Consider the following 14,212-nt stretch of genomic DNA (forward strand, 5'->3'; position numbering starts at 1 on the left):
AGAATAATTTTTGAGGGGAGAAAAGTAACTGAGATTTTGTGAAACATTCTATGCATTATAACATCTGTGGAAATACTATAAAATATTTACAGGATATTTCCATTTTTTTGAGAATGTAGGCTAAATCCCTAACTTACCACAGTAAATGCTCATAGTGAAGAAAGATACTTCAAAGGCAGGACAAAGTTGACTGAAATACACCTACCTTCCAGACACCCTAGGCATTACATAAAGCAGCACAGCAGAGGCTCTATTTGTTCACAAAGGAGGCTGGAAGAACAAATAATGAGAGTATTAAGCTGCTGGCATTGCTTCTTGAGCAAGAGGGTTCATCTGAGCTCAGTAGCCATGTAAGACTGAGGCAGTTCAGAGCCTCATGATAAAGCAGCTGCCTGGACCCCCTGCTGCAGCAGACCTATGTATTGGTGACTCCTGCAGGGACAATCTGTCCCCAGAAGCTTTGAATTTTACTTGCCCAGAAGTTAGATGCACTGAATTACTAATTCATTTTCTTTCTCACCACTCACACAGAAAATGAGTGTAAAGATGAGTTTGTCACACTGCCCTGCACTGCTGCCCTGGGCAGCCAGAGCAGTTCTGCACTCACGTGAGGCTGCTGAACAGGGTGCAGAACAGGCTGTGGAGCTGCATTATGAATTGCTTGGACTTAGTTAAAAACTATGGCTCAAAGTAACTCAGCACAGATGAAAATTAAGCCACCATCCAACTTTCACCTTCAGTCATACATTTCAATGAAAATAAATGAGAATTTTTTCCCAAACTAGTCTATTTTTAACCAAGTCAACACAACACTGTGCTGTAACATGAATAAGTGCAAGTCATGTGCAGGCTATCAACTTCAGGCACCTATTGAGGTCTTGACGTGCTCTACTGGTTTTGCAGGGCTTGGTTCTTAGTAGTGGGGGGTCCACAGAGGTGGTTTCTGTGAGAAGATGGGTTCTCAGCCTCAGCAAAATTATTTATATCACCCACATGAAGAACCTTAACTACCTCCTTCTCAGTCAGAGTAAGATCTAAGTGCTTCTGAAGGCTTCCAAAACACGAGTCAAAAGGGATCACCGTACCAGTCACTGTGTCAGAAGCGCTTCCATGGGATTATTCATTGTGTTGGTACACACACTTATTAATGCTGGATTGTTGTTGCTAGCATATTGCTGTTCCCAGAAAACAAAAAAATAAAAAATGTTTTTGATTTCGTTTAAGAGGCAGATAGTTACTTATATGTTATTGACACTGAAAGCAAGGAGCTATGAGTGATCAGAGCAGTGTCAGTTTTCCCAATGCCAAAGCATATTACTAAACAACAGAAAACACTTCTAAGAAAGGACATAAAAATTTACAAAAACAATAAATCAACCCTTGTGAATAACTTGCACAGAGCCATATGAAATGCAGCTACAACTTATAAATTTTTTTTTTATGACATATAATGTTTTAGAACAGCCTAATTTCTTTGCACATTCATTTGTGGTGATCACAAATGACTAGAGTTTGCATGAAAAATGCATAAATACAGGGAAAAAGAAGGAAATATCAAGACAATTTTACTGACTTGGGCATGGCTGTTCTACTTCTCGGTAATTGCTGCTTTGCTGTGTGATTAAATCAAAGACTGTCCAGAAAGAAAGAGGAAGAAATTAAAAAGTGTCAAAGACCAGACAGTAAATAATGTCAGACATTGTAAGACAATGGCAGATGCCTCATCAGTTGGGAAATAAATACATTCTTTGTTTAAGATCAAAACACATACTGAATTCTAAATATGTGGTATTAGAAAAAGGTCTGAATTGTCAAGTAGACTGACAGCCCTTCTTAAGGAGACATGCAGAGCTTTGTCTATATATGTATTAAAAGGCATTTTGGGCATCATTGAGACCATATTCCTGACCTGCCCAAGGAAAAGACTTGAAAACCCTGGTTAGCTTGTGGTAGAGGTTCCTGGAGAGAAGAGACCTGGTCTAAATCTAGGAAAAGACTGGCAGCAAAGCCAGGCTCATGCAGAGCATCTGCTGCCCACAGTTCATCATGGAACCCATTTGGATCATGTGCAGCCCCCCCAGTGGAGATCAAAAGATACAGACAAAGGGTATGGGGAAGGATGAAGATGTAGATGTGAGCAGGGCTAGGCATGAACTGGCACTGGGAGGTCTAGCTGCCCCATTAATGCCTAAGAAGGGCGCTCTCTGGGAACAGACAGCAGTTCAGAGAACATAGCTAAGCCCCAACTGGGAGCTGGCAGAGGTTTGAACAGCTGGAGCTGCTAAAGCAGCCAAACTGACCCCAACTCAGCCCTGACCTCAACAATGAACTCGAGAGGGACAGAAAGGATACAAGTACATCTCACCTCGTAACTATGTGGTATGCAGCATGAGCTTCCACTGGAAAAATTCATAAGAACGTGAACTTTGATTTCAGTGGTGTTTTAAGCTGGAATTTTTTCTCCAGATTGCTACTACGCATTTCCCAAACTTTTTCCCAGGTCTGCTCAGTATCCTAAAGAAACATTTATGTTTCCCATAGGAATCAACAAGGCTATAGCTTTTCACAATATTTATTGACCTGTGGTATTGAGTGTCTGCCATAATGAAAGAAATTCATATCAGTGGAATATTAGAAAGAAAAAAGGTGATTTATTAGGAGCAGCATCTCTTATTAAAGCTGGCTTAAATTTATAAGAATTTTCCAGCATCTGTCTAAAATTTTTGCAGAGCTTTTTATCTACAAGGGAGCAACATGGAACACTATAATTGCACCACACAGTTCTCAAAACAGTTCTGCAAAGATATACTTTGGTAAGGAAGCCCTTTTATTAATGACACTGTACTTGGCAAAGGACCCAGGAACTGAATCCATGAGACAGCCATACAGAAACATGTTTATTTTAAACTTTCAGGTTGGAGTCTCCTGTTTCACTGGGTTTAGATGGCTATAGCTCTTGTGTTCTGAGCAGTATTTTTCCTAATTTATACTGGCATAACTCAATAGATTCAAACCGTAGAGAGTCACTGGAAATACCAACAGCATAAAAAGCTCTGGTTTTAATACGGCACTTATAAATGAGCTGGGAGATTTCCACACTGGGAGAGGTAACTGGAGAGGCTGATCAGATGTGATATCTGGAAAGTTAGTGTTGTGGAATACTTAGCATGTCCTGAGATGGTGGTTTAGGCAGTGTATATACATATCAAACTAATTATAAAGTTTATTTTAGCTAGTCACATTTTTGGGCAGGGATCCAAATGTTATTGAGGCAGGATGGGTGGAGAGATATATATTTTATCAATAAGATAAGCCAAGTCAGGAGCGAAGCTCATGAAAGAATGCAAGAAAAAACCTCTCCTGGCATCATTGTAGTCATGACTTACAGTAATAGCATGGAAGAATTTTCAAATTTCAAAGTTTTGTACGAAAATTTCACTTTTACAATTTAAAACTTAATTTTTAATGGTCGCATTTGATTGTTTCATGTGGACTTAAACACTGGTTATAAGCCATCTTTCTTTATTAAGTTAATCTGTCAAATATGAATTCACCTGTTATTAAAAGCTACAGATGTTTCTCATAAACATACTGGTTCAGCAACAGTAACCCAAAAAAAAAAAAAATAAGTTCCCAAGGGTAATGAACTAGCCAGACTCATTTAAAAAAAAAAAAAAAGTTCCCAAGGGTAATGAACTAGCCAGACTAATTTAAAAAAAAAAAAAATGTATATGGCTGAACATTAAAACTGTGAAGAAAACAATGCATCAATATCAGTTCCTGAAGATGCTGTACAAAACTGTTTTTGACCAGATGCATCCCTATTAGATTTAGAAGGTACCATGACATTTTCAGGCACTTTTGACTGACAAATAATATTTTTCATCTTTAATTAGCAGTCTTCCTGGAAAAGGAATCTGAAAGAATGTCCTGTAATTATTTGTGTCTGACTGTGCTTCAAATCTGCTTATCATTTAAACCCCTGAAATTATTTACTTGAAGTGTTTCTGAATAACTAAACCTGTTATTTTAAATAACAGCATTAATGTAGGAGCAACCTAGGACTGGGAGAAATCTCTATTACTGCAGGTTACTGAAACCCATCTTTTTTCTCTGTTTCATGTCACTCATTTTACATTCTCTTCCTCATGAAGCAGAGACACTTACATGAAGAAATACAATCATCTTGAGTGAAATTCTTCTGGGCCTTTGGACTTTATGCAGTTGAAGATTATTTGGGAGGAAAAGCACCTACCTCAAAGAATTTTCCTGTAGTTCACATGCTTTTGAAACATAGATGATGTACAGGCATCCATGACCCTGCCCTTCTTGTTCCATTTGCATTCCAGCACATTTTAAGCTTGTAAACCACTTGGTCATGCATCAGTACCTGTTTTGTTTATTTATTGAGGTACAATGGACACTTCTGAGATTTCTAGCTAATCCCCAGATGGCAAGTCTGGCAGAGGTGGCATTTAAGAAATGGTAAAGGATCCACTTTTTTCAGGTAAATAGATACAGTAATTTGGCCTAAGCTCCTATGGCAAAGGAAGCCTGAAATACCTACATGGCTCTGAGGTTTAAGGCAGCAATTATTCATTATTAGTAAAAAAGTATTTTGATTTATTTTCACCTGTAATAAAGTGTTGGGTCATTCCACAGTCTGCTTATTAAATGAAATGGATCTTCTCCTTTGTCTTCAATGCTAGGTTGATCCATAGTGGTAAAACAGTAATAATACAACTTTAACATCTTTTGATTCTGCCATTACATCTGTTAGTTCACCAGTTTCCTATAAAACAGAGAATGTGATGAAAAACCATGGGACATCAGGAATAAACACTCTGGTACTCAGCTATTAATTAGTTTGAAAAATAACAGGGCATTCTTCCTTTCTAATTTTTACTGTTTACTCTGAGACTACCAAGGCTTTTTATGACACAAGCATAGACACACACAAGTGCATCATAGAGTTCATAAACTGATGGAGATCTGTCATGCTTGATATGTAGTCCTTCTTTTTCCAGAACCACTGTGCAGGCTCTTAGAAAACACTAAGGAAGTTATTTTTAAATTTCTCTTATTTTGTCTGCTCTTGTCTTTTGCAGCTGACACCAGTCTTGGAACAGATGATGTTTATGATGACAAAGGGTGCCAGTGTGATGTGTCCGTAGAAGATCTCACCCCTGCTCTTAAAACTGTCATTAGAGCTATCAGGTGAGTAGAAAATGCTGAATGAATAAACACTTGAGTTTTCTTTAGTTAGGATACTACTAAATTGCATGTCAATTCATAAAACAATATTAGTTAGTTGAACTTATTACATGGCTATATTTGTTACATAACTAATGCTAATATGTTATGCTTCCTTACTATTTTAGTTAAATTAAAACATTTTATCAGTTCCATTATCAGCTTTTCAATATCTAAAAATGTTACATGATTTGACACAGAAAAGAGAGATGCTGTTTTCCATGACATTTTATGTTATCCAAACTACGATGCAATTTTACTGAATATGCATCACCTTGTCTGGAAAAGTTATCTCCTTTAAAAGTGTAGGGTTTTATTACATTTCCATATTCCTGAGACTGTCATATGACTTCTATTGCAAATTTCTTCTGGTAAGAACAGAATAATTACATTTTTTCAATTGTGCAAAGCCTTGCCTATCACAATCCACAAAACTAAATATAACCCAAATAATTTAAAACAAGTCTCCTTTTCCAAGGAAGTAGCAAACTGCATTGAAACTTAAAAAGTTACCTGCATTGAAAGTTTAAATGTGTCATTCATCCTCTTGAGACTGCCAAGGCTATTTATCTTCCAGAGTATTTTGAAGTATAAATCCTGACACCCCATAAAGAGTACATCAACAGGCAAGGAGAGCTCAAGCATTCCCTGTCTTCTGGCAGCAAGCCTCAGGTATCACCCCACTGGCTTTGCATCACAGTCACATCAGTGTCCAGCACCCTTCTTGGGTGCAGGGAGGTAGGTAGACAGACAAGCAGCAGCCAAAAGGAATTTCTGCAAAAAACGATGGAAAGAAAATGTTTTCCTGTACAGAAACCCTTGCCTGAGTTTTCTCAGCACTATATGAAGAAAAAACTTATGCTTTTTATCACATAATTTCATGCAGTGATAACACATCAGCTACTTGTATTTCCTTCCTCTTTTCCATTAGTAAAAGGAAGACAGTAAGTAAGGCTGTTTGTAAAGCTTTCTACTAGCACAAACAATTGATAGATCATTTGCAGACATCTTTTGCTACCAGTTTTCTAACCTGCCTGGAAACAACCTCACAGGACAATTCAGATACCAGGCCTGTGTCCAGAGCCACTGCAACTGGCAACCCAAATGTCACTGCTGAAAACCATCTCTTGCTAGCAATATTTCAGCAGATGACAGAAATCCTTTTTTCAAGGTGTATATCCACCCACAAGGCAAACCTATTACCTCAAATGGAAAATGCTCACATTAGGAACAGTCAGCATAATCCATTGGCTTTGGTGTCAAAGATTCTTCTCTGTGATGCTGCATTTTAAACAGACTGGATAACTCTTGGCTCCAGGTGCACCTTGCCACTTGTCCTGGCAAGGGATAATCATTCTTCATACTGTCCAAATTCCTTAAGATTGACTTCACATTTTAATATTTAATTAATAGAGCTCATTTTCTAAGGAGCCACTGGATTGTTCAATGCATCATCTGCATTTTTGCTTGGTACTCTTGGTCATTATCAGCTCAAATGGAAAGCAACCAAATGTGAAGGATATAGTTGGGAAACCTTCTCCACAGTATTATCTACAGAAATGCTCTAACAAGAAGAGCAAAGGTGCAAGATTTGATTGTTTGAGACATGTACTATTTAACTGATGAGACTCAAATTTTTATATGATCTCCAACTTTCGCTCTGCATGCCTGGCCTACTAGAAAAACAACTCATGTCACCACTGAGGCTGAGAGTATCCAGAGAATCTCCACTTGCTATCAATTACCCTCAATTAATCTCTCCCATCTCCCTGCAAACTTTAGTGTTTTGCAAGATTGCAAGAAACACATGCATCTTGCTTCAGAAACTTACCTTTGTTTGACACCTGTAAAGCAGTAATATGCCATGATCCTGAGACTTCTGTATATGCTATACTTTAATCTCTCAAAATCAAGAGACTGATAATTCAGTTCATTAGGTAGCTGATACACCTCTTTCTGATTATTCAGAGTATCTGTTACCAGACTACGCTGGCATCTATGCAAACATCTGAAGAAGGATCTGAGACTCTATATAGTAACTGTAGAATTTCAAGATGATAACATCTGCCTATATGGAAACTTTGTGCCTCGTTTTGAAGCTTGTTTTTAGAAACAGCTTTGAATTGCAAAGGCAGTGAGGGAGGGTGAAGGCTGGTTTTCCTTTCATGCTGGTGTACAGAAGCAGACAAAGACAGAAGGCACTTGCATAGTTTTATGACGCACTATGAAAAGACCCCAAATGTAAACACAGACAGTTGAATCCATTCTTGATACATCAACTTGAAAAATTGCTATAAGAGAGGCTAATTATTTTTTCCTGCTTAGACCCGGGTACAAATTGTTTTACAAAGACACAAATGGCCCTTTTGTTTTAGGGGGAAATGAAATTAACAAAATTAATTAATGCCTGTGGGTTTACAGAGGTAGGTCCTGTCTCAGTTTTGGAATCAAAACATTTGGGGTGAGGCTTTTTTTCTGTGCAAGGAGCCTAAAATATGCTGCTCATTCTCAGGTTGGACAGCCTTGTAATAGCAAAAGACAAAAATTTTCATTTTGGTAATTTCATAATTTGTCATTTTGGTAATTTTAAAGTCCACTGTGCCTGTTCTGACGTTGTTTACTTATATTTTTCCCAGGACTACTTTATTCTTCAAAACAGCTTTCTAAGTAAACAAGCCCCCAAACTTTCATTTTGTTATAGTCAACATTTTGGTCCTCTCCAAAAAAGACAGGACTCTCAAATAGTCCTACTGAAGACCCACCAGCCAATCTGCTCTCAAAGCCTCCTAAACTGAGTCTTTTATCTCATGTGCTGCCTGTTCCATCCCCTCTTACTCCACAAGCTCTCTGTCAGGAAAGATTAACTGAGGGAGTAGGGAAAGTAAGGAAAAGCTGCTTGATTCATTTGCAGTGTAGGGTGAGTAGGGAACAGATGGGTAGTGTGGTGAAATAAGGTGTGCACAACATGCCTTGGACCCAGTCAGGATCAGTCCTGCCCATCCACAGCCCCCAGCTGGGATCAGAGCAGTGCACAAAGCAGTCCTTGCTAGCAGTACACTGAGTCTGTGTGCCAGCTGGTTCTTCAGCACTACTCAACCATCCCCAGTCTGGTTGTGAACAAAAAGCCATTAATATCCTGCAGAGTTCCTGGAGACTAACAAAAAGCACTGCATTTTCCAGCTCTACTAGTTCAAATGATGAATGTGTATAAAAGAGACTAAAAGGAAGATTAGGATACCTTATTTCGCTATATTGTGATATCTCTGCTGATCATTTTCCATAGCAAGAAAGCACTCATTTCAATAATACTTTCCACATGGAAATGATGGAATTACTATTTATGGAATATAAAATTTTAAAATATAAGATTTGAGAAGCATAAATAAATATGCAATAGAAATAATTGCAATGGCAGGAAGATGAACGTACTGACCTAATAGGTCTTTTCTCTCTATAACTCTAGTGATTGCAAAGATATGTTTTCATTTGTTGCTAATGAAAAAAAAACCTGTAGCTAGATGTAATGAAACTTGAGAATTCTAGAGCTGATAAGCTATATAGTTGAACAGTCATACATATTTAACAGACAAAGAAGGAAAATATAATTTACCATTTATGTTCAATCTTTATTTTGTCCCTACAACACCTATAAAAGCCATTTTGAATTTGTTCAATGTTGTGTTTCAGAACCACCTCTTTCTTTTAAATTCAAACACACTGTTTATTTTCTGGCAGATGGTCTTCAGAGCCTAGGCAAGGCTCTTATACATGTATTTGGCTAGGACAGCACTGGGGGAAAATCATGTTTCTGGCTGCTAGGGGATGAGTCAGGTCAAGACATGAGAGAGAAGACAATTTTGACTCACTTGCCTCACATGTAATAGAAATACGTGTGCCTCAAGCACCTTTGTCTCTGTGTTGGATCCTGATTTCTTCTGCACATTACAGTTTTACCAGGAAGGAGAGATATTTGTCAAGGTAAGGGTAGAGAGACAGAGGCACCAGCACAGCTAGATCCCTATGCACCTGCTTTCCTGATGCAGTAGGCAAGCAAACAACCTGTGGTTACCTCACCTGGCTATGGATAAAACAACCTACCTGTCTTTTAATATGCAAGGCAGTAATCATGTATGATTCTACCTGAATCCCAGTAGAATGAAGCTCTGTTTCTGCCTGAGATAATTACAAGACTGACAAGACACGGCTTTGAAAATAATGGCATGGGTATGACAGGGCTGCACGAAGGATTACAGATGTTCTAACCTGGTGCCAGTCTCAGGAAAGTACACTAAATAACAAGCAAAACAGCTTTTAATACTGCAAGGGGCAACACAAATGCAAATTAAAATGCAGTGAATGCCAGGGAAGATATGCAACATGCATGTACAGAAAACAGTGATTTTAGAGCAATGCTGATCCTGCATCTGAGAACAGATAAATGAAATGAGTGCTGCTTTCGGCTGCTATGGGTCAATAAGACAAAAGTTGGTATTAGACCTGTAACTTTCCACAAATTAACAGGGTACATAAAGATTAGTGGGACCTGTGGATTAGATACTAATATATTAGACAAAGCACTTTTACATATCGGTCTGCTTCAACAGATGGGGTTTTTTTCCTGCTGTTCTCTGGGTGTATCACTGAAATCAGCTACTTTTTAGGACTAATTCCCACCATAACACTGTCATGCATGTGGCTTGGGTGGGTTTACAACAGCGTATCGCCTGTCACATGAGACTGGAGATATAAAGTACCACTGGCAGCGTGTACAGAGCGATTTGAAGACTAAAGGCGTTTTAAAAACCGTGCGGCCTGCTCGGCCCTGCCCTCAGCTGCCTGGGACGGGCCTCGCTCGCCCCCTGCTGGTGCCGCTGGGAATGGTGCGCGGAGTAACTGCGAATAACTCCGCATGGCTGGCTGCCCATTCCCCCTTTTGTACGGATGGCTTACTGCAAATACCTCTGCTTTTATCCCCCAGGAACTCGCAGCCTGCGTAGCTGTACAGAACCTATCAGGATAGGTGTCCAATAGGGAATCGTACAATGGTTCGGGTAGAAGTGACCGTAAGAACCATCTGGTCCCGACCACCCTGCAGGCAGGGGCGCCTCCCACTGGGTCGCTTCAAGGTTGGGACAAGCTTAGCCATCCAACCTGGCCTTGAACACTGCCAGAGATGGGGCATCCACAGCTTTCCTGGGTGATCTGCTCCACAACCCTACCACCCTCACAGAAGAAAGTTAATTACACCGAGATTTCGAGATATAGGAAACCAAGGCAGTGTTTAAAACTGACAGTAAATAACCACGGAGATTCAACCGAATTTAATAACTGCAAAGCAATTGCAGGCTCCATCATCGAGACAATTCAGTTTTTCTTTTTCTTAATTAACTTGCAGGCTTTTTAAATGACAGTGTTTTATAGTTCAATATTTTTTTGCAGTTTATGTAAAATTTTGTGTACTTGAAGAAAAAGAAGTAAGCCATATGGGTCTGTTCCAAACCCTGCTGAAGTTAATTAAGATGGAATCACATGAGCTAATACCTAAACCAGAAATAGTACAGTTACAGCTCACTGATACAGCTGTGATGCTTTCAATTTTGTTTGACTTCTGAACATTATGAACAAACTGCCTTGATAAGCAAAAAAAGTGTTATAAAGCTCCAAAGTAGTAATGAAGACTTTTGTGCTAACTGATTAAGAAGCTCCCATGGTTGTTAATATAAATTAGTCTTCTGCCTCTTCCCTTGTAAAATCACCCAGTTGTGGTAAATTCAGTTGTCTTCAATTATGCCAATAATCTTCTGACTCTTCTTTTCTAATACTTTATTAAATGCATGGAGTAAAACATTGTGACCACCAAAACATAATAATAATAACAACAAAACTATTATACTGTCTCGTATATCAGCTGCATTATTCATTTTTTATATCCTCAATAAAGAATTAGATTCAGAAGATTAGGTTGCCAAGGTCTTATAAACCAACATCTTAGCATAATTTGACAGCTAAAAAAAACCAATCTGCATCCCAGATTCATCACAGCTTCACAGGCTTCCAGATTACAAAACATACCAAAAGCCACTGGTCTGTAGAACTAGCTGGTAATGCAAAAGAGGAAAGTTCATGATCTGATATATCTGAAAATGCATGAAGTGTCAAGTTCTGAAATGTCAAGTTGTTGAACTGCTCCTAACAGGCCTTTTCAATTTTTAATTTCTATAATCAGAATCACAATTCAAATTGTTTACCAGTGATGATCACATTTTTAACTGAAAGTTACCAGAATGGGAAATACGAACAAGCTGAGAACAGTGAGAAAAGGCTGACATTATCTGTAAAATATTTATGTATGAAACAAAAATCAGTAGAGGATCACTATATACTATCAATGCAACTCCACATACCTATTATAATAATGTCTGTCCTGGGTATATGAAGTATACCTTTTCTAAATTCCACTAAAACATTAAAAATTTCTTTTTATCAGAGACTGGGAACCATAGGGGTTTTTTTGTCTTATTATAATTTCTTGTCTTACAGCTGCTAAATGCATATTATAATAAGCATAGCAGGAATATGGTATCACGAATATTGGAATTTGGGATAGAATACCAATTTACAGTCTCTACTTTTTGAATTGCAATGGACAGCAAATATCAGCAGTTTGGCCCTAATGGGAATTCATAAGCTCTGCAGCACAGGCCAGAATGGCTAATCCTGATCCCTTGTGTTCTCTCCCAGTTTTTATATAAACTAAGGAAAACTTCAGATTCTACTAGCTGATCAGGAAAATCATCTCACTGACATTTACTTCCCAAATTTTTCTTTTTTATTGCTTAAAATTTACTATTCAATATCAAGCTTTCCATTCTAAGAGCTACTCAGGAGACATCATGTTCATGTCACATATCAGAGAAAATTGTGCAAGACTTATATAAAACATGTATGTTTTATGTTCATAAACAAAAAAAAATGTATGTATTATGTCCAAAATATCCATTTGGGATATTTATTGTTTTCTGAAATCTTACTACTCTGCAGGAAAGTTCAAGGAAAAACTCATGAATGCTAATTAAGCAATAATTCCTTCAGCCTCCAAAATTAAGTCAGCCAAATAAGTTGAAAACAAATATTTAGGCCTAAATGTTAATTAAAAATAAAAACTGATGAAAAATCAATTGGGTGCTTTTTCTTTTTCCCACAAAGAGGAGAGCAAGGAACTTAAAAGTAACACCAGAACAAGAATACTGTTATTTAAGTTTGTGTAATCAATTCATTAAAGAAATCTTTCTTGTAACAAGAACAGAAGTATCTTATGCACAAATATAGCTGACATGATATTTCACTCAAGTCAGTGAAAGTAATGTCAGGTTTAAGTCAGGCGTGTACTTCAGTACCTTTCATATCAAGCACCTAGCATAAAAAAGTCAAACAGGTAAATACAGATATACTAAACATGCTCTGCAGTCTTTAAAACAGTGTCACCTGATCTCTCAAACAATTCAAAGACAGCTACAGTGCATTTGTAGTTAAAAAAACAACCACGTGAAAGTTTACCTGCGCCAGCTGTATTGAAAATACGTTCCATTTAAAAATGAGCTATCAAATTTTGTCAGTGAAATATACCTATGGTTCCACAGCTGTTGAAAATTAACCAATAAAATGCTTTTCCCCCACAGAATTATGAAGTTTCATGTTGCAAAGAGAAAGTTTAAGGAAACGCTTCGCCCATATGATGTCAAAGATGTCATTGAACAGTATTCAGCAGGTCATCTAGATATGTTATGCAGGATTAAGAGTCTTCAGTCACGGTAAGGAAAGAATTAGGTAAATTCTGCTTAAGTATCTAATGTCATTCACTGCATAAAGTATATTGGCAAAGTTGAACATTTCTATGTTACACAGCCTCTCTTTCTGTGAACACGGCTGATCCAGAAATTGAACTGTGGGCAAAATCAAACAAAGAAACATGTATCCAAATTTTTCTCAGAAAATCGTAGTCTGAACAATAGAAAAGGTAATACTTTATCTGTAAAGTCCGTTTGTAAACAAGGACTTTAGTCAAGTGGTGAAGAAGATATTGAGATCTGCCTCTTTCCCATCCATTCCTCTTTTCACATAAAAGAAATTGAGAACTCTTGGTAATGTAGCATTTATGTAGGTTTTATGTTAGAGATTCCCAGCAGTAGCAATTTTAAAAAAACCAAACCAGTCAGCATTGCATCATATTAATCATTATCAGAGAAGGTTAGGGATTCCTTCTTCAAACTGACAATTCTCCAAGGAGTGGATGTTGTTAGGATGGGAGAGCTGGGAGCATTACTGATATGTCTGTTTCTCCATAACACCAAGTGGCTGGAGAGGCCCCCTCCCCTTTCCCCATTTCAGTAAGTCTAGCCCTGGCTTTCCCAGATGATGGCTAAGTTCTGGCTCCTGGTTAGTGACAACAAAAAAGAAAAGCAGCCTAATATACTTTAAAAAATCACTCCCTTTTTTTTTTCTTGTTCATTTCCCTTAATCAATAAAATTATGTTTGTTTTCTTCCTGGAGTGCTTTCCTGAAGTACTGTGACTTTTTATAGCAAACACTTCCATATCTATGCCAGTTCCAGGAATGGCAACAGCTTTTGGTTTCTCTTACAGCGTTGACCAAATTCTTGGGAAAGGACAAATCACAGCAGATAAAAGAAGCAGAGAAAAAAATCCTGCAGAGCATGAGACAACAGATGATGTCAGTATGTTAGGGCGGGTAGTCAAAGTGGAGAAACAGGTAGAGTGATTATCTGTGTTAATTTGTCTTGCTTTATTGCTTATGCCTTTTCTGTGTTTTATTGCCTATTTCAAAAGTTGAACAGGTAAATTGTTTTGTAATATCTGCTTCATTTGTAAGTTGAAATAAAAATTATATTAATCGTATTATCTTAACCTTTTCTCCCCTTTTCTCAGCTTGCTTATTAAAA

At 37.8% G+C, this 14,212-nt stretch overlaps 1 protein-coding gene across 3 annotated transcripts in view; it reads left to right on the top strand.

Annotated features, from left to right (window-relative positions):
* The window catches only part of KCNQ5 (potassium voltage-gated channel subfamily Q member 5), a 274,933-nt gene that overhangs the window by 255,338 nt on the left and 5,383 nt on the right, over positions 1-14,212 (top strand). For 2 of the 3 annotated variants that reach the window (XM_056488128.1, XM_056488127.1), the window contains 3 exons: positions 5,109-5,217; positions 12,933-13,064; positions 13,896-14,022. In XM_056488128.1, coding sequence (XP_056344103.1) covers positions 5,109-5,217; positions 12,933-13,064; positions 13,896-14,022 — 368 coding nt within the window. The remainder of the gene's footprint in view (positions 1-5,108; positions 5,218-12,932; positions 13,065-13,895; positions 14,023-14,212) is intronic. The other variant, XM_056488129.1, reaches the window with a different exon arrangement.

The sequence above is a fragment of the Oenanthe melanoleuca genome, chromosome 3 (assembly GCF_029582105.1).
Source record: "Oenanthe melanoleuca isolate GR-GAL-2019-014 chromosome 3, OMel1.0, whole genome shotgun sequence".
Lineage (NCBI taxonomy): Eukaryota > Metazoa > Chordata > Aves > Passeriformes > Muscicapidae > Oenanthe > Oenanthe melanoleuca.